This window comes from Symsagittifera roscoffensis, chromosome 9 (assembly GCF_963678635.1).
Source record: "Symsagittifera roscoffensis chromosome 9, txSymRosc1.1, whole genome shotgun sequence".
Classification (NCBI taxonomy): Eukaryota; Metazoa; Xenacoelomorpha; order Acoela; family Convolutidae; genus Symsagittifera; species Symsagittifera roscoffensis.
In genome coordinates, this window is record NC_087070.1 from 3572397 (window position 1) to 3592585 (window position 20189).

General features: G+C 34.0%; 1 protein-coding gene across 1 annotated transcript in view; it reads right to left on the bottom strand.

Annotated features, from left to right (window-relative positions):
• Positions 1 to 19988, bottom strand: part of LOC134854451 (uncharacterized) — a 277410-nt gene extending 257422 nt beyond the window's left edge. The window contains exons 1-5 of the mRNA XM_063870705.1: positions 19678 to 19988; positions 18719 to 18908; positions 14793 to 14923; positions 7592 to 7683; positions 3314 to 3503 (exon numbers count right to left, since the gene is read on the bottom strand). Coding sequence (XP_063726775.1) covers positions 3314 to 3503; positions 7592 to 7683; positions 14793 to 14923; positions 18719 to 18908; positions 19678 to 19753 — 679 coding nt within the window. The 5' untranslated portion in view covers positions 19754 to 19988. The remainder of the gene's footprint in view (positions 1 to 3313; positions 3504 to 7591; positions 7684 to 14792; positions 14924 to 18718; positions 18909 to 19677) is intronic.
• Between the last annotated feature and the right edge of the window lie 201 nt (positions 19989 to 20189).

Genomic DNA, 20189 nt, shown 5'->3' on the forward strand with positions numbered 1-20189 from the left:
TTTTTATCATAAAATAATACCAAAGGGGGACCTTTTGGTTGGCGAGGGGATCGAATATCTGAGCAAAAAGGCGTCCACCCCCGCCCTCCCTTCACCCGGATTGATAACCATCGCTGTATTTTTTCAATTTTAGGCGATGGGGACCTTGGAAAAATTGGTAGTCGAGTATTTTTAGGTCAACCGTATTTAGTTTTGGAGTTTCGCCGAAGCCTGGAATGCCATTTTTTGCGCAGCAGAAAATTGTTTGAGTAGCATTTGCGTTTTTGGGGCCTTTTGAGATTATTTCGAAAAGATTGAGTGTTATTTGTAAAACTTGTTGAAAATTTAGTCAACTTTTTTTGGGTTGAATAAATTTATTTTTCGAATTGAAGCTATTTGAGCTTATTAATGCGTTATGGACAAAAAACAACCATTCAGCAGCCGATTTAGGGATGCTCGATCGCTTCGCAGAAATTCGATACTTTTTTCAGAGCCTTTGGCGTTTTTCAGCGCTATTGGTTCTATATTTAAACATCCAATTTGCGGCGACCAAAATTGACAAGCTTTTATAGGCGAGTTCAGTGTCAATATTTAGTAATTTCAAAAGAGCGCGCGCCAAAAAACGCAATGTTTTGGTCAACATTTTTAAGAATGTTTCCAAAAAGGCTTTTTGGCTTGTTTTTAACTTAATTTGAATGCGCCACAGAAAATTTTGGATAAAAGGGGTCTTTTTAGTGTTTCGGAGAGATCGGAAAATCAGTTTAGAAACAAATCTGATCATTTTTATGTAAGTATAAAGTGTTATATCTCATTCAAAACGCAAAAATAGGACCAAAACGCTTCTAGTCAAACTGGAATGATTTCTCAGCCTGAATAAATCATTGCATACACTCTGATTTAATTAAAAACAGGAAAACAGAATTCATTAATCATTCCGACTGGCTGAAGTTGAGAAACTTCACGATCCATTTCGAGCTCAGGACATGAAATTAAAATCAACATTAAAAATATAGCACTGCTGGATTTTAAGCATTATATATTGATTTAAGATAGAAAAAATATAAAAATCTTTTTATGTTTTCTAGGAACTATTTTGCTATAGTTGAAAAAAGTTTTAAATCATTTTATGTTTTGCAAGAACTATTTTGATATATGATAGAAAAAATTTTAAAATCCTTTTATGTTTTGCAAGAATTATTTTGCTATGGTAGAATAAATTTAAAAACTGTTGATGTTTTGCAGGAACTATTTTGCTATCCCGGGTTGACCAAAACTTCTTATCATACAATTTCCATATATGAGAAACTTCTTGTCATACAATTTCATACAATTCCATACGTACAGAAAATTGTATGAAAACTCTATGATAAGCATTTTTCCATATATGAAAATTGTGTGATAGGCGTTTTCCCAAAAACCAAAAATTTTTTTATTTTTTTCTTTCTAAATTTAGTTTCTGAAAAATTTTCGGTAGTGTTTGCAACCGAACACTAGTGACAAAGACCTTGGTTACTCAAAGCACCAAAGGTTGGACGGTCTTGCATTTACAATGAAAACGACCTGAATTGGGCTGTCTTTCACAATTGATATAACAAAAGTAACAAACTTTTGTTTTTTGGCAAAATTTTTCAATGATGATTATTTTAAATTTTTGAGTTTTCAAATTATCAGACATTGATCAAGGCATACATAAACACCCAATACAAAAGAAATAGGAATTTTCAGCGTTTTTGAAAAAAAAATTTAGGTGAAAAGAAAATAAAAGCCATAGTTATCGTATCCAGGACTACGTTATGCACACAAAAAATTAAATTTTGCATGCAAAAATTTTTTTTCGAAAAATGTTTGTTTGCGTATGAAATTCGATTTGCGGTTAAAAAAAAAACAAAAAAATTTTTGGGCCAGATTTTCAAATTTACTTGAAAAATTTTTTGTGTCGCCATCAAAAAAATGCCAGTAATACAATTTCCATTTATGGGAATTGTATGATAAGCATTTTTTTCAAAAAAGGAAAACTTCGGTTTTTTATCACCAGACTGTTTTATTAGAATCAAACAGCCACAGAAATAAGTTCATATCTTTTTTCAACCATTTTTAGAAATTGTATGAAAATTGTATGACAAGCATTTTCCACAAACATGATGTATGGAATTGTATGATAAGCATTTTCGGTGTATGGAGGTCAACCCGGGATGGTAGAAAAAGTTTTAAAATTATTTCATGTTTTGCAGGAACTAACTTGGGGTCTAGGACAACAAGCCGACAGGACTTCAAGCCGAAGAGATTTCAGGCCGAAATTTGAACTTTACAAAGCACATCAAAACACTATTTTTTGATCTGTAAAATGCTGCTTTTCAAAAATTCAGGCACGTTTAGTCCATAAAAAGCGTTATTCATGACAACGCACCACTTCTGATTGGCAACCGTTAATAACATCAGCCGGCTCTTGAAATGCATAAATTATAAACATGAAAAACACCTTCAACCGTGTTTTATTTTACTTTACTAAACATCAGTTGGAGGTTTAAATTTTATGATAACGCCAATAACTACTGGAGATCATGAAATTGAGAAATTCTTTTAAAAAAAGTTTTCAAATTAATCATATTTCATGACTTAATGAGAAAAAATTCGGCTTGAAGTCCCTAATTTCACAATTCGGCTTCAAGTCCCGTCGGTTTGATGTCTGGCACCCCTACTTTGCTATGGCAGAAAAAATTTTAAAATTATTTGTTTTGCAGGAACTATTTTGCTATGATAGAAAAATTTAAAAATCATTTTATGTTTTGCAGGAACTATTTTGCTATAGTTGAAAAAATTTAATTTTTTTTAAATGTTTCTCAGTTTTTTTTATAATAAAAATAATAAATTGTTTCCAAACTATATATCTAGTTAGAGAATTAAACAAATCGAAGACGTATAATCGAGAACCATTAAGGCCAACGATTCCGGATTTATTTTGGACCACATAATTTTTTGTCCCAGAAAGATTATATTCAATGATATCATTCAAAAACTCTACGTCTATAGATTCTATTTTTATACATGCGAATCGAAAACGAAAAAAATGGCTTGATTTTTTTACGAATTTCAGCATTTTTGGTCAATTTTTGTCTAAAAGATTAATTTTAACGAAAACAAGACACGTAACAAAAAAACTTGAAAATATATCTAGCACTGATTCAGGGTATCTAGCGCTGAAATATATCTAGCGCTGAAACTAGCGCTGATTCAGGGCTTTAACATGGCTAATTTATCCATGATTTTCGCTGAGGGGATGAATGATTTGTCATGGATTATGGTCTTGTATGGGCTTCTTCCATTGGTAACTCACCTGTGCAGGCGGTAAAATTGTAGGTGGCATCGGAGCGGACCATAGTTCCACAGTGATCGTTGTAGGCATGAACGGCAAAATTATACGCCGTAAAGGGATCAAGACTAATTATTGTCAAGTCGCCGTCGTACGGTGCTTTCGTGGGATTGAGAGTGCTGTTGTCTATTCCGTAGTGAGTTATACCTCCACTCTAAAACGACAAACAAACAACTTAATTGACAGAGCGAAAGCGATACTGAATTGTCTACAGATCTGTATATGGAACCAACAGCTGATTTAGAACTAAGCCCGGCTCTTACCCCCCCCCCCCCCCACCTGCAAAACTTTATTAGTGAAATTTTCTTCATGTTATCCGAATGTTACAAAAATTGGCATGCGGACTAATCGGGCCATGACAAACATAATTGTTCTTCATGTTTAACCTTGTAAATCCCCTCGTTACACCATAAAATTGATGCTTATATGACGGGAGGGGGAGGGGGGAGGTTTAAGAGCCCTAAGCCCCCCATTTTGTAGCTTTTATACAAATTTGTTCCCAAGTCTGTCAAAAATCAGCAATTATTGATAGCTAGGCCACGGAAGCTGCAAACAATTTTTAGACAGGTTTTTCGAAATGCTTTAGACGATAAAAGAGAAAAGACCTTAGTGTCATGAAGAAATAAGGCTAATAAATGGGCTGATTAAAACTTATCGTCAACAAAACCAAGCTAAAGCAGGATTAAATTCATTTTATACCGTTTTAAACTGAAACTGGGGGTTAGTAAGTTAGAAAATAAGCAAATTAGATGTAACCAACAAAAACGAATTTAGACGTTAAATTGTTTTTGGAAATCAAGCATTTTAGACGGAAGGCAAATGGCTAAAAAAAACTTTTTGCTTAAAACAAGTTTTCATAATTACAGAAGTAGTATATGATCCTATTGCGTATTAAAATATTTATCACAATTGATTTATAAATGGTTAATCTCAAGATTACAAAAAATTTTTGAAATGCATAATTAGACAATTGCGGCATGTTAAAAATGCGGAATCTGAAAAATGCGGCATGTGAAAAATTGATTTGCATTTAGGAAAACTCGAACGAAAGTAAACAAATTTCAGACACGAACAATACAATTACGTCTAGTTTCCCATATTTGTAATTTTGCATTGACGTCTAAATTCGTTTTTATTGGTAACGTTTAAATAGCTTTTCATCTAACTTCCTAGGCCCCACTGAAACTTTATGCCATACTGCACCGCAGCAGGGTAAAGCGTTGAATGTTTCAAAACAGTATTTCACGGTGTTTGAGATAAATTTATGAGAGAATTTCTCATAAAACCTTAAAAAGGCAGTACAATTTAGTTATTTTTTATTAAGTGTTACTCCATAATCAACCGAAAAATACCAACTGATATTTGGCAAGTTTTTTTGAGACCAATCTCTTCGCTTGAAAAATAAAAATGGAGTCTTTTAGCAGAGGAACTTAATACAACTGACGCATAATTGATTGACAGACGTGAAAAAAACCTAAGTCTTTGGTCTAGTTTCCTCAATTAGGGAACTATCTCAGGATTTGTAGCATTAAACACTGCTTTACGCGTGCTAAACCGCTGGCGCCGAAGGTAAAAGCAGCGGAGCAAGTAGTCCCTAATTGCTAAAGCTGCGTTTGAAGTTATCAAGCTCTTAGCATAAAAGAGCGACCCGAATTACAATATTGGCTTAACAAAGCGATTATAAATGATTTTAATGCTGATTTCGTGAGTAATATAAATGACTATAATTACCAAAAAAGTGCTTAACATATTTTTAATTAATTTTATTCGTCAAATCTTCTAAAGATTATATTCCTCTATTGTTCCGACTTTTGAAAATGGGGAGGAACTTTGTATTCGGGTGAGCTTTAGTTTCTTTTTAGTTTTCACGCAAAATAAAATAAGTTACCACAAAAAATTATCGGAATGTGTCGAGTGTTATATGATTTTGAAGCCCTTTCAGTCGTTAATCTGATAAAAAGTTTCCTCAGTGTCGAGAATTACCGGTTTAAAATTTTTGATTTTCGGTCTAATTTTGAGTTAATAAATTGAACATGCAGGCTTACACTAGCTTGTTTAAGCTTCAACTCAGCCGTGAATACTTAGTGTTACTGGAATAAATTACATTTTGGAGTATTTTAGCGTCATTTTTTTTGTAAAATTCTTTATATATATTTTTTGCTTTTCTAGCCAAGTTTGTAGAAAAACTCTGTTTTCTGATTAGCCTATTTAGCTATGACTGTCGCAGTTTTTTTTTCTTTCAGATTTTTTGCCACAAAACACAGGAAAAATGACTTTAATTTGAAAAAAAAACTTTTTTTGACTGCGTTTGAAACATTCTGTGCTAATTGCACAGTAACCGGTTATCCTTGTTATCATTTATAACTGATTAAGTTCATACAAAAAATCTCTTTGAACTGATTGTTTTCGATTTTTTTTTAAACGAAATGTTGACCCACCAAACTTCTATCTGAAATCATAAATTGATAATATTTTGCTGTCATGTCATTTTGGTTCTTCTGATCAAATCGAAAAGTTTCATAGAAATCCTTTCATGGCTTATCAGAAATGTTGTTTGTTTGGATGAAAAAACTCTCACCATACAATTTTGACAAACTCCTTGCGTACAAAAAATGCAAAAAATATTTAGTATATCTAGTATAAGCATTTTCTCATAAATGGAAATTGCATGATAACCTTTTTTTCACATCAATTTTTCCATAAACAATTTGGCATTTTGCTTCAATTTATGTTTTTTGCCGAAACCAATTGAGCCAAGGTTTTCTTTTTCGTGAGACAAACAGGTTAAGTCGCAAAAACCGCAAGGGTGCACTGCAATTGAAGATTCGCCAGGAGCGTGGATTTATTAAATTCACTCAGAGTGATAACTAGAAACAGTAACCTTTTGTATACGGCTTTTGTATAAATTTTACTCACAAAACTGGGTTGCTGAAAATTGTGGCCTAATTTTGGACAGAAAAAACTTATCTTCCGGTATGAAAACATGAAAATATTTTATTTAGACTCACACAAAAATTTATAATGACGTTTGATTCAATTTTACATAAATATCAGCTTTGACAACGTTATAGACAAAGTTTTTTTTTCGGAAAATGTATTTTTCGAGCATAGAATTGATTCTTAGGCAAAAAATCACCAGAAATTTGAAAATTTGGTTTTTGCTGTACAATCATTAAATCTATTGGTACGATAAGTAATTTTCATTCGTGAAGATTATGGATTTCGGGTAAGCTGAAATATTCCATCGGTAAATAAAATATAACTCTGCCAAAATCACCATTAAAATTATTGTGCTCAATGTACAATGCTTAATCGAAGAAGAATGAAAACTGATTTGAAATATATAATTTTGCCAACTTTTTTTCATTTTTTTATAATCTATCGTCTCTGTAAAACATTTAAAAAAAAACAAGTTGCTCAGATAAAAAGTCCAAGACAAATTGGGCAAACAAAAAAGGTTATGAGTTTGGATTTTAGTGCATAAAAAAGGAAACAAAACTGCTTGTATCAGGGCGAAGCCCTGAATGTTCCGACTGCTTTTTAAGGTCTATGGAGCCGTTATAACAAGAAAAAAATAAAATTAATTAAATTAAAAGAAAAAAACAAAAAAATTTGAGATTTTTTTGTGAAAAAACCATCCCACCACACGCCATATAAAACAAATTGTGTCAAAAATGGCTAGTTAAGAAGTCGAAATTTGTCTGAAGAAAAAAAAACCCACCCGAGCACAAATTTTTCGTTGCTTTCGTTACGAAAGTCGGAACAATTAGAAAAGGGATACAAATGTTCGAGAACTATTTTTAATCCAAAACATTCTCCTTGTGATGTTGGTACAAAATCTAAGCAATTAATATCAAACAGTTGATTTCGCATATGGCGGCTTCAGTTTTTTAAGATCAAATTGAAGAAAACCGAAACTTTTATGCATAATATCAGGCACTGATCTAGGTTTTTCTCGAGAGTCGGGGAGAATTGAAAAAAAAACGAAAAATTTGTGAAATTTTCCAAGTCGACCAAATGGAATGTCCAAGTGCTCTGAAGGGACAATGTTTAACCATAATGGCCAACACAGCAGGAAAACCATTTTTGAAAACCAAGCCAAAATGATAATATGCTACTTTTCAAAAATTTAACTCTTCAAACCTGCCACTGCATAAGATTCAAATATACTTACATTTTGCAATTGAAATAGTTTGCAAGCATTTGTCTCATATAGGCTAATTTCTAAATTTGAGTGCTTACCGCCACGGTGACAGAAGTCACGAACCCATTAATTGTTACAGTCGAATCATCCGAAGTGTAGTCATTGCCACTCAAGTCCGGGGCCACAGACTCTAAAAAGTCAGGATTAAACTGAGGAAAATGTTTGAAAACTTGACTCATTATTGTAAATTCTCACTTGATTCTGCAACAAAATAAACAATCGTATTGTCAGGTCTTGCGACTTGTTTCTAATTAAATTCGCAACTAGCCCTTGCACGATAGAGAAGGGAGCTCATTTTCAGCAAACTATTTTTTGGATTGATCAATTTGATTTTCCGAGTTCTCGCAAGACCTCGATGGCTTTTAAATCAATCTTAAACCGTTACTAGTTGTTCCGACTTTCGTAACGAAAGTAACGGAATATTTGTGCTCGGCAAATTTCGACTTCTTAACTAGCAATTTTTGACGGATTTTTATATTATCATTCAAAAGGTTTTCAAGGTGTTGTCCTGAGTTTAATTTTGAAAAGATATTTCATCTGTGATCATTTTTGTAAGGTTATGGATTTTAAAAATTGCCATTTTGGCCAAATTGGGACAATTAACGCGATATATTTTGCGCTATTAACGAGTTCAATTCAATTCAATTCAATTATTCGATACAGTGAAGAAATACATACTTAATCACTCACTGCATCAGGATAGCTAGAACAGGCTTTTCAACCTAACAAGTAGCTACCCTCCGGGATAACTATCACAATTAAGTAACGACAACGGGTAAACAAATCAGAAAAAGTTGTCGACCAGCTGTACATTGTCTAAAATGTAATTTCTTTTGAAAACCTTTAAAAATTTTGACAGCTGTTCTTGAGAGTACGTTTCGATTTTATCGGGTAGGAGTTTATTTGACATCAAAAAATTGAAACATTTAACGATTTTGCATGAAAGGGAGTTTTCCATAGTTTTTGTCCTACAGCGATAAAACGGAATCATTCCGTTAGAAGTAGAACGTGTATTTCGTTTATTACTATAATTACTGACGTTTAGAAAATCAAGAGGTGAACGTTTTAAATATTGAAAAATGGTTTCTTTAAAAAGTTGCGTTAAATAAATTTCATGAACTGTATCAATGCCCAGATCATTAAACTTTGTTGTTATGTGATCGTATTTGCGTTTGAAGAATATAGTACGGAGAATTCTTTTCTGGCAGATATAAATTTTTTCTAAATTTGTTTTGCTAGTACTCCCATAAACAAGCAGACCATATGAAATTATAGGTACCACATATGCCAGGTAGAACTTTAACAGCATTTTGCGAGAAAAAGCTACCCTGCCCTTATACATAATTCCGTTAAATCGGCCTAGTTTTCTGCACACAGTTTCAACATGGTCTGTAAATTTGAGTTGACTATCAATGATAACACCCAAGTATTTGAAACAATTTGTAAATCCTATGTTTTCACCCGCAAGTGAAAAGTCATTATCCAAACATTGTTTACCAAATGGTAAGATTTTACATTTTGTAGAGCTTATCGACAATTTATTTCGCACACACCAGTCATCTGTTTTCAGCAAATCATTTTTAAAGTAATCATTTACCCTTGTTGTTGGGAAAGAAGCAAGAATAGCAGTGTCGTCCGCAAAAAGACTTAATTCCGATTTTGAAACAATTTTATTTATGTCGTTAATGTAAAGTAAGAAAAAAAGGGGTCCAAGAACAGAGCCCTGCGGAACTCCGTACGATATTACCTGTTGCCTAGAAGTACCGTTCGAATTAACAACAAATTGTTGTCTGTTTGTCAAATAACTTAATATCAATTTGTTGAATTTTCCTCTAAAACCGTACGCGCATAATTTTTCCAGAAGAATGCAATGGTTAACTGTATCAAATGCTTTTCTCAGATCAATAAAAAGTGCCAAGCCCATATTTTTTGTCTCAATCGTTTTTCGCATGAATTCAGTAACTCGTAGGACAGCATGGATACAAGAATGTTTTTCGCGGAAACCAAACTGTTCCGGTATTATAATATTGTTTTTGTTAATGAAAACTAGCATTCTTTTATAAATTATTTTTTCAAAAATTTTGCTAAAAACTGTCAAAAGACTAATAGGTCGATAATTACTGGGATTTTCTTTTTCTCCTTCTTTCAGAAAAGCGACAATTTTTGCAATTTTACAAGTATCTGGAAAATATGCTGTATCAATACATTTATTAAAAACGTTTGCCAGGAAAACAGATATGACTGGTGAACATAATTTAATCATTTTAGTTGAAAGACCATCATGACCACTTGAAGTTTTAGTTTTTAAGGCCCCTATTACCTTAAACACTTCATGTTCATCCGTTTTAAAAATTACAAAACTTGATATGTTTCTGTCTAAGTTTTGAGAAGCAGAACCAACAAGTGGCAGAGAATTGCTCAGGTGCTTACCAATATTGACGAAGAAATCATTAAGTAAGTTGGGTTCAATCTCTTTTTGGGCTGGTTTTCGTTTTCCACAAAAACGATTAAAAGCTTGAAACATTTGTTTTGATGATGTACATTTTTCAATTTTCTTATCATGATAGTCTCTTTGAGCACGCCTAATTGCCATTTTTACCTTATTTCTAAACATTCGGAAGCAATTAATTTTCTCTAGTGAAGGTTTCTTAATCATTTTGGCATGAAGACGATCTCTCTTTTTACACATTTTTTTGATATCATTGGTGATCCAGTCTTTGTGTTTTTTCCTTAGTAATGTTTGTTGGGGGCAAAAACGGTCAAAAACATCCAGACACATTTTTGTTAAATCGGTCAACATGTCATCAATTGTTGCCATATTGCAATTATTGAGATTTTGATGCAAAACAAACAAGAATTTCAAAATATTTTCATTTCTGTTCAAGATTTTCAAGTTTCGACCTATCTTAAAATTGTCACTATCATCCAAAAAAGGTCCAATAGAGGCAACTAGCGCATAATGATCACTTAGAGAAGTTTTTAAAGTAGTTACGCTCATATCATATTTACTGATGATATGATCAATACAGGTAGAACTAGATGCGGTTTCTCTTGTTGCTTCACTATTTGATATGAAGAATCCAAAAAAACTAAGTATCAATTTATATTCATCAATTAATCGAGAATTGCGCGACACGTCCAGAATATCTAAATTCATATCTCCCACAATGATTGAGTTCTGACATTGTTTTGAATTCAAATTCACGAGTAAATCCTCAAATTGCGTTAAGAAATGCTTTGAATTGATTGATGGCGGTCGATACATCAAACAAACGTTTAGTTTCTGTTTACTTCCTAGAGTTAAAGTTAAGACAACATTTTCTAGTTCATTCGATAAAATTTCGTGCGAAAAGTCAATTTGATTTTTTATGAAAAATGCTAAACCCCCACCCCTACTTTTTTGACGGTTAACAAAAACTCCTTCTTGGTAGCCGTCCAAGTTATAAAGTTCCAAGGGATCATTGTCACTTAACCAAGTTTCGCATAAGGCAACGACATATGGTTGCCATTTTAGTGAAGCAACAAGAATTTTTAATTGGTCATGATGGTTGCGCAGTGATTGAATATTTAAGAAAAGTATGTCCCCGTCGTTACCCATTAGAAATCCCTTTAAAATCAAAAATAAAGCTTTAACACAGGAAAAAAAGAGATATTTTTCTGATGTTCAGAAACTCTTTTTAATTTTCAGGTTGATCTTTTTCTTCGCTGCTGCCCATATTATCATCGCTAACAACATCACCACTGGTAGTCATTTTCTTAGGAGGTGGAGAATGGCTTTCAATGAGTTTTTCCACCAAACAGCATAGTTTATCAAGTTTCCGCTCTTGTATATCATTTTGCGATTCATGACTATCCGGTGATCTAAAAGCCACGTTCCTTTTCCTTTTCCCCGGAGTTCCCAAAAAAGAATAAGATTTTGGATATTGAACATCGTCGGAATCAGCAGCATTTTGAATAACATCCGTATATTTTTCATTGTCAGTAGTTACTGAGATATCATTTCCCATATAAATATCGACATCCTTCTTGTTATCAATTGGTTGCCATCTGCCATATGAATTGTACTTTTTAATCTGGACTTGATTCTTATGAGTAGATGCTAGTAGATTTTTGTCCCGTCTGCAGTAGTTCATAATTTCCCTATCTTTTTCTGCCAATAGTTCGTTTACATGAATTTTATTTCCAGTTAAATCATCCCAAAAATCGAATCTCTTATTCCATACAGCATCTCGCTGGTGATTATACAAAAACTTGACAATAATCGGACGATTTCGACCTTTACCTGGTAAATAATGACACGCGACGATGTCCTGGGGCTGAATTGAAATATTTACTGACCTTAGTATCTTCACAATTGAATGGACAGGGTACTCACCACCATCCGACACACCATGAAATGTTAAACACATAAATGAGGAATACCTTTCCACTTTCGTAACTCTTTTTTCCAACTCATGATTGTCGTAAAGAAGCCTGTCATTCTCACCCCGTAATTCTATAATTTCATTCTGTTGGGAATCGATCTGTTTTATTAATTGCTCAAGAAGTAATCTAACAGAGTCTCCATTATTCAAATCCGTCAAAGAAAGTTTTTGCAGTAAGGCCATATTGAATTGTTGAAAGCGAACGTATTTTAAACGAAGATTTTATGCAGCAAACGTAAAAAGAACAACGCGACTGTTTCTTAGCTCATTTTCAGTTCTGTCTGAGTTAGCGGAAATTTAATCCGCCTTAGAAATTCTTCCAAATTGGTTGGAGGAAGCTTTTTTGCCATAATTGATTTATTACTAGGAGCGAAATTTATCATTTTGTACTTTATATGGCGTGTGGAGGGATGATTTTCACAAAAAAACTCAGATTAAAAAAAAGGTCAATTAAAAATGGAAGACTAACCTACAAATCGTACATCCCACCAAAACAGTCTGCAGTTAAATAATACCCAAGTCCTTCAAGTCTAAATCTACCCCTGCCTTGATCATACGCTAATATTAGTAGAGAATTATAGGATTAAAGCGGGGGGTGCGGATTCCATATTTTAGCAACTCAGGTAATTTTTACCTTAAATTACAAATACCGTTGTTGGCTCTTCTATCATTAATAAGCTATAAACATCACTTTAACGGTGTATCTATTAATTTTCTTCCAAATTTTTTGTGGTCAAGAAATAAGCCGATATGCCAATTTGCACCACATCTGGCCCATTTAAACAAAAAAATGGGGCGATTCTACAGAAGCAATTTCTGAATCTGTTTTAGGCTGACCACTTTTCGCATCTGAGTTGTTAAATTAGTTCAATCAAGTGGGAAATTTTTGTTTACAAGGACCAGATGTGATGCAAATTGGCAGGTCGGTTTATTTCTCGATCTCAAAAAAAACGTTGTTCCAAGATTGATAGATTACAATGTAAAAATGATGTTTATAGCTTTTTAACGATAGAAGAGCCAACAAAAGCATTTGTAACCTGTCCGAAAATAGCTTGTGCTGCTTAAAAATCAAGTTTGGACACCTCTTTATTCCAATCTTTTTCTACTCATATTGGCGTATGGCCATGATAGGGGCAGATTTGGAAGGACTTAGGTATTTTCAACTGCAGAAACTTTTGATGGGATGATTTACAAGTTTCTAAATTTTTAAAACAGTGGGAAAACACGATTTATAGGTCAATGTCTTCCATTTGTTTTTGCTTTTGCGTTTCGGCACAAACACTTGAGCAAATCGGAAGTCGTTAAGGTGAAAGCGAATAGCAACTGGTTACTGTGAAAGCAGATATCCCATTTCTGGTCTCATTAAGCTACTCAATCTACCCAGTAATTAATGGACAGATGAGGTCAAGTTCCAACGTTTAACTAGGTACATAATAAAAAATTTTGAGACTAAACCCTCTAAAAACGAGAAATTTTCAGGGCCTAAATGTCACCCCGTGGCCACAAGGGATCAATGTTTTGACATGCAGTAGAGGGGGTCCAAACAACAAAGTATCTCCAATTTTCAAGTAACAATTCTCGGTTTATCCTAGTTTAGCAGGTCCGTTATCCCATTGTCATTTTTCCCGAAATATAGATTTTAGCACTGGAAAAATTCATTTGGTATATTTTTCTCAGATGGTTTTTTCCATGGATTGCGTCTCGTATCCTAAGCCGCTATGAAATCAGTTTGCCTCTGCTTATAATTCTGAGTAAAATGCCTAATTCGGGCACAAATAATATTTTCCAAAAGTGTAATCATGTTCCGAAAAATGGTCGCCGGAAGTCGGAGGTCGGCCAATTTTTATAGGTCTTGAAAACAAAAGTACAAGACCAAGGGGCATAGTATTCCAAATTCAAGCTCCCCTGAACACTTTTGCTTGCCCTAGTGAAGTCATCTCTCCTGTCCGCCTTGTGATATTTATAAAATTAACTATTTTAGTTCTTTTTGAAGGAGGTTATCTGATTTCGTAACCCTCCCTCTCTAAATTATCTTAGAGTTGGAGCTAATTGGAATCAATTTTGGTCTGTTTTTGCTTGCGTTTCTACTTAGCTTGTTGATTAACGTTAAAAATAAAATCGGCTAGAAACAACTGACTGGTTTATTCTACAAAGTTAATAAAAATCAGAAAAAAGTTAAAACGATGAAAAAAAAACTATTTTTTTTTGTACTAAAGAAAGGTTTTTCTGAAAAAATCATTGTCAGAACTTTCTGTACATGTAAAATAACTGCATCTCATTGTGGATTTTATTCAATCAGTCTTTCATCAAATTGTAAAAAAAATTGTATTGGGATATGTGAGTTATCATAACAAGGCCATATCATTCGTGAGGTCAGCTGCAATGGTTTATTTCTAAAATGGGTTTTCTAAATAAACAAAAATAGCTACCAATTTTGCGAGTTTTTGGTCGGCAAAGCAACAAAAAGTTGTATGTTGAGGCAGAGGCTAATCAAAAATTTTGTCGATCATTTTTTTAAGTCGACCAAATTGATTTTCCGAGCACTCCCAAATCACCAAAAAGATCCCTTTTTGACGAAATTTTCTGCGCCGCAGACACAACTTTGAAAAATCAAGCCAAAAAAGGCGTTCTTAATTTTGTTTTTTGGCGCGCGCTCCCCCCTTAAAATTGGTATTTTGTAAGTTTGCTTTCTCATCTCGATTCTGATTGGTGAAAATAGTGTTTGCCTGCTAACTGACGAGTATGAATACGTGGTTGTGTGAATTCACATGGCACTGCGAGTTATGTTGTATAATGGGATTGATGAGGAACTCACTGGTGCAGACGATTACAGTCACTTGTGAGATGTCATTGGAGCTGAAATTCGTGTAGATGCCCTGCACTTGGAAGTTGTACGGCATTCCCGGAAGCATGTTGGAATCGAAGAACTCAGGCGGGTAGGCAGAGCTGAAACGAACAAGAAACGTTCCAATCTACTCCCAAATGGTTCTCTTTAAGTATAAACTCCCTCAGGTACCTAGTAACGGATTTAGGGAGGGGGAGGGGTTGGCGGACACCTTTTTGGGTCAGCAAGGGGGATTCGACCGCTTGCCGACCCATAGGATCCCCCCTTTGGTACTTTTTAAGAAATCCATTTTTGGCTGACTGGCCCTAAAATTTTTCTAAAAGCGCCTTTGGCGCCAATATATACTAACTTTGAAGGGGAGCACTTGCCAAAAAAACGCGATTTAATTAGTACAAATTTTCCAAAAAATGCCCAAAAACCTGTTTTTTGACCTGTTTTTTTTCAAAAATTTGCCAAAAAAAGGTCGTCAAAATTTTTTAAAAATCCGCCCTCCCCTGAGAAAATCCTAGATCCGCCCCTGTCTCCCCTATAAAGAAATAAACCATCGGTTAAGCATATGATAATTTGATACCTAGGAACGAATCTCCTCCCCCTTTGCAAGAGGGGTGGATATAATTAAAGAGATGCTTCAAGACAAATATCATTGGCTGTTTTTTTTGTTAACAAACTGTATAGTTAAGATATGAAGTTTTCATCTTATCTGGTTCAATTTCTTCTAAATACCAATATTGAAAATTTTGACTTTCGACCAACTAGAATGACATAGGAAAAATTTTGAGGCAAAAATTTTGTTTTGTTATAAATGAACAAGGGTAAAAATGTAAGTTCAACGCTCATTTGTTTTATACGACTTTAAAGTGACGACATCTTTGCGATCGGTTTGGTTGCAACAAATACAGTCGACATTTCAACTAGCATTTTGTGATAAAACGTTTTTTTACCATTTCAAAGACATCATTACTGGAGATCAAATGACAATAATTTTTTTTACCTGTGATCTTTCTTTTGTAAATTATCAGGGTGGCTTGGTATTTGTTAATTTGGCCTGTTGGAAAAATAAACGCGCAATGTATTTTGTTTAAAAACGCCAGCGAAATCTTTCTAAATGCAATTGACGCTAGCTATTTGGTCTAACTGATCTATTACTAGATAAAAAAAATATTTTATTCTATGAATACACGCATAAGCAGAACTTTAGCTACAGCGGAAGACTTTCAAAAACAAGTCAGAGTTTCATTGTATTTTTTGGAAAAACAACTCTACAGACGTTAAAGTTTAATCTGATAGTTCAAAGCTTTGCATTGGTACGAGCTGTCTTGCTAAGTTTTGAAAATAGATCAGAAACGAGAGGGTTTATGTTTTGGGTGTATTATGTTTCCAACTAGTGTTTCTGATCAAAATGATAGTTTTTGAAAATAATATAACGCACCACAAAAACTTAACGAACGAGCCATAGAATTCAATTTGGAAACATGCCTCACACAGCATTCACTTCCCGGTGAATTCCCATAGTCCCAATATTCATAGCTCCCAAAATAAAAAATCAGTCGCATAAGTCCCAAAACTTATTTTCTGGAATTCTGATTGGTTGAAATTTGAGCCAACGAAATTTGTGGATTGAATCTTTACTGTTCAACCAGCATAAACTCAAGCTGCAGAACAGTGACCGCCGCAGCCGCGCCAATGTGTTGCCAGCTTGCCACCAAAGGGTAGGACTCTATACGAAATTTGGAGCCGGTTATTGCCGCGAAGCGGCGACGCTTGCGTAGCGCGCCCACCGGCGACCTTAAGCCGAGACTCGGCTAATTTAGTCTTCTGACCAATTGAAAAAATTTGGGAATTATGCTACTACTTTTTCATTTTGGGACCTATGGGACTAATTTTTCATTTTGGGACCAATGAATACGCACTAAATTCACAATTGTTCATTTGTATCATCATGAAAAATTGATCCCATTTGTACCAAAATTATTTATCTCATTTTCTGTTTGGTCGAAATTAGAGCCAATTAATTATCATATTTCAACTGTTCAAATAGCAGACAACTGAATGGCAGCACAGTGACCGCCTTAACTGCACCAACGTGTTGCTACAGAATGTGGGACTTTCTACCAAAAATAGAGCCGGCTGTCGCCGCGCGGAAACGCGCGCATAGCGCGCTTACCACCTACCTTAAACGAAAAATGCAAACTACTCGGAATACTAGTCTTGCGCCAACTAAAAACTTTTGGTACTAAAGCGATAACAAAAAATAACTGACTTTAAAAAATTTGGTAACAAAAATTCCTGACTTCTTTGAATACTTACCAAATTGAATACTTACCAAATTTCACCTCAGACAAATTTTTACGTTGGTAAATTGATGTTTAACTAGGTGTTAAATTGATGTTTAATCGAGAACAGGAAGAAAATTTAAGTAATAAGTAATTATTAATTATTTATTAATTAGGTTGTCTACTTTATGAACGGACTCAGTTTAACTACTAGACCGAGAAACGACAAGTTTAGGAAGGAAATAGGAAATAGTCACGTCGTTAAAGGCATTCTTTTTCTGCCAATCAGAATACAGCAATTTTCATGTTGGCTTGCTGCATAAAATTGCCATTCAGTTGTTTTTAAATGTGGTTTTTAATTTGTGCACTTGGTTTAGTTACGCAGCAATACAGTGCTGAGTTAAATTATCCGGACAAAACGAACAAAACTTGAATTTTTAAACTCGTTTTTCTCAAATGGGGATAAGATTAGACAAAAAGTGAAGAGAAAAAAAGTTTCTTAGAATTTCACCAGAATTAATATGGTGCCAGTTTTTCTCCGAAATTCTCAACAAAATTTTTACCCCAAAAATGGGTCATTTTTTTTCAATTAATCGAAAATTACGCTGAAACTACTTTGTTAATTAATTTTGATGAGAAAATTATATCACAGGAAGCCTCTCACGCAGCTCAACAAAGTTTATGAAAGGTTAAATCTCCAAAAATTTGCGAAAATTGATTAAAATTTATTTTTAAAAAGAGATTCTGGGTTTTATCGAGTAAAATCACATTTATTGACTATCAAGTGAAATTTTTTTCTCTTCTACTGGTTTTTGGAGATTTAATCCTTCTTAAACTTTGTTGAGCTGCGTAAGAGGCTTCCTGTGATATAACTTTCTTATCAATTAACAAAGTAGTTTCAGCGTAATTCTTGATTAATTGATAAAAGCCAAAATGACCCATTTTTGGGGTAAAATTTTTGTTGAGAATTTTGGAGGAAAATGGCACCATATTAATTCTGGTGATATTCTAAGCAATTTTTGTTCTCTTCACTTTTTGTCTAGTCTTAACCCAATTTGAGAAAAACGCGTTTGAAAATTCAAGTTTTGTTCGTTTTGTCCGGATAATTTAAATCAGCACTGTATTTAGACAATCGCGTATTCAGACATGTCAGTTTTTAGACAAATACTGTTTTAACCAATCAGAATCGAGACAAGGAAGAAATTAACAAATAATTATTATTTATTTTGGATTATTTATGTCTTTTCTCGATTCTGATTGGTTCATACGGTATTTGTCTAAATACTGACGAGTATGAATACGCGTTTGTCTAAATACAGACAGCACTCCACTTGGTTTGTTATAGATAGAAGAAAATTTTACACATGGTCTCAATTTTTTTCGGGACTTTTTCTTATTTCGCTTGAGTTTCCAACAATCAAAATATGAAAGCAGAAAGCAAAATGCTCCAAATTGATTGGATAAAACTAATATCGGTTGAAACTGATGAACAATTTGAGCGAATTGAAAATATGTCTTTTTTTCTTTTAAAAAAAGCAAAATAATTTGAGAAAAATTTAAAAGATGCCCATTTTTCCCTAAAAACAAAAAATATATAAACCTTAAACCCCCCAGTTAACCTACCCGTTGGACACTTCAGCGGGTGGGTTGTTCGTGCAACTGGGATCCAAATTCGAAGAGCAGAATGTTTCTCCCAAGAAGAACTGGGTTCCCGCTGGCGTGTTTCCGGCGTTTACGAAGTCCGAATATAGTGTCACGTTCACAAACGTTTCACCCAAGCTCGTTATTGTGTATGACAGTGTCGAATCAACGCCTAAAACCAACCAAAAGTGCTCGTATCAGGGCGAAACTCTAAATGTTCCGACTGCCTTCAACGTCGATAACCTTACAATACCACCCCTCAACCCCCACAGTAGTCTTTTTTTTGTTATTCCACCACAGTATTCCAACTTTGTTAAAAATGGTCACCTGAGTGTTCTTTTAAATTTAAGCGATCAATATTTTTCAGAATGTAAAAAAAAAACTGTCAAAAATTGCTTTTCAAAAATTGTATGTTCGTCTGACAACATAACGCCATCTTTTTTCGATCTGGTTGTTTTTTTTAACTGCATCATATCCAAAGGGTAAGTAATTAACGGCATTTCCTTTTTTTTTTCAATTCAAAACCATTACATGTTGGCTTTCGGTAAAAAAAAAAAGTCATCATTGATTCCAAACTGTCTTCATTTAATTGCGAACAATGAAGTCTTGCAAGCAGTTTAACAGCCTAAACAGATGATTCCGAAGAAAAAAACATAGTCTGTCGTAGAAATTATCACGCATGAATGAACTATCTCGCCCCTCAATCAAATTACGGGGGGATCATTCACTTGGTTAAAAGTAGTACTTTTCAGCCAATTAGATTTGAGCATAGTATGCAGGTCTTACAGCTTGAATTTACCCTTTACTTTTAGGGGGCGATTGTTCACTTGGCCTCTTAAGGGGGAGGTTGCTCACATGGGTCGTTCTTGCCAAAATTGTAATTAAACTGTAATAGAATTTGAGTGAAAATGAACGGAAAAAATAAGGTTCTGTATTCTTACCTGGAATTTGCAGGACCATGATTGACATGACCAGCAGAAGCATTTTCTGCCTCGCGGTAGTCGCTTCGCGCGACATCTTCCTTCTTTTCCTTGACTCACTTTCTCCAAATTTCCCCAGTTTTTGTTCCCCAGAACTTTTATCAAATTTTACAGAATGTTGTGTTGGAAAGCCACGAGATTTTATATTTTTCGAGTTTAAATTTTGAGACAAATTATTCGATGCGATTTTGCTTTTGGTTTCTCTTCTTGACAACAGTGTTTTAAATTTGGACCAGATTTTGCGAAGATTCTTTTTTTTCACATGGTTTGAAAGACTTGGTCATTACGTCAATAGCCGGGTGGTTATAACTATTAACTTATGGTTTGTTTTTAACCAAACTTTGAACATTTTGTGGCTTTTTGTACATAGCACGATGAGTTTAAGAGACTTGCTTATTTTGTTAAAAAGATAAAACATACCATCTTCATACTTTGTACATCAAACTTCAAAAATATGATTGTGAAGATATTGT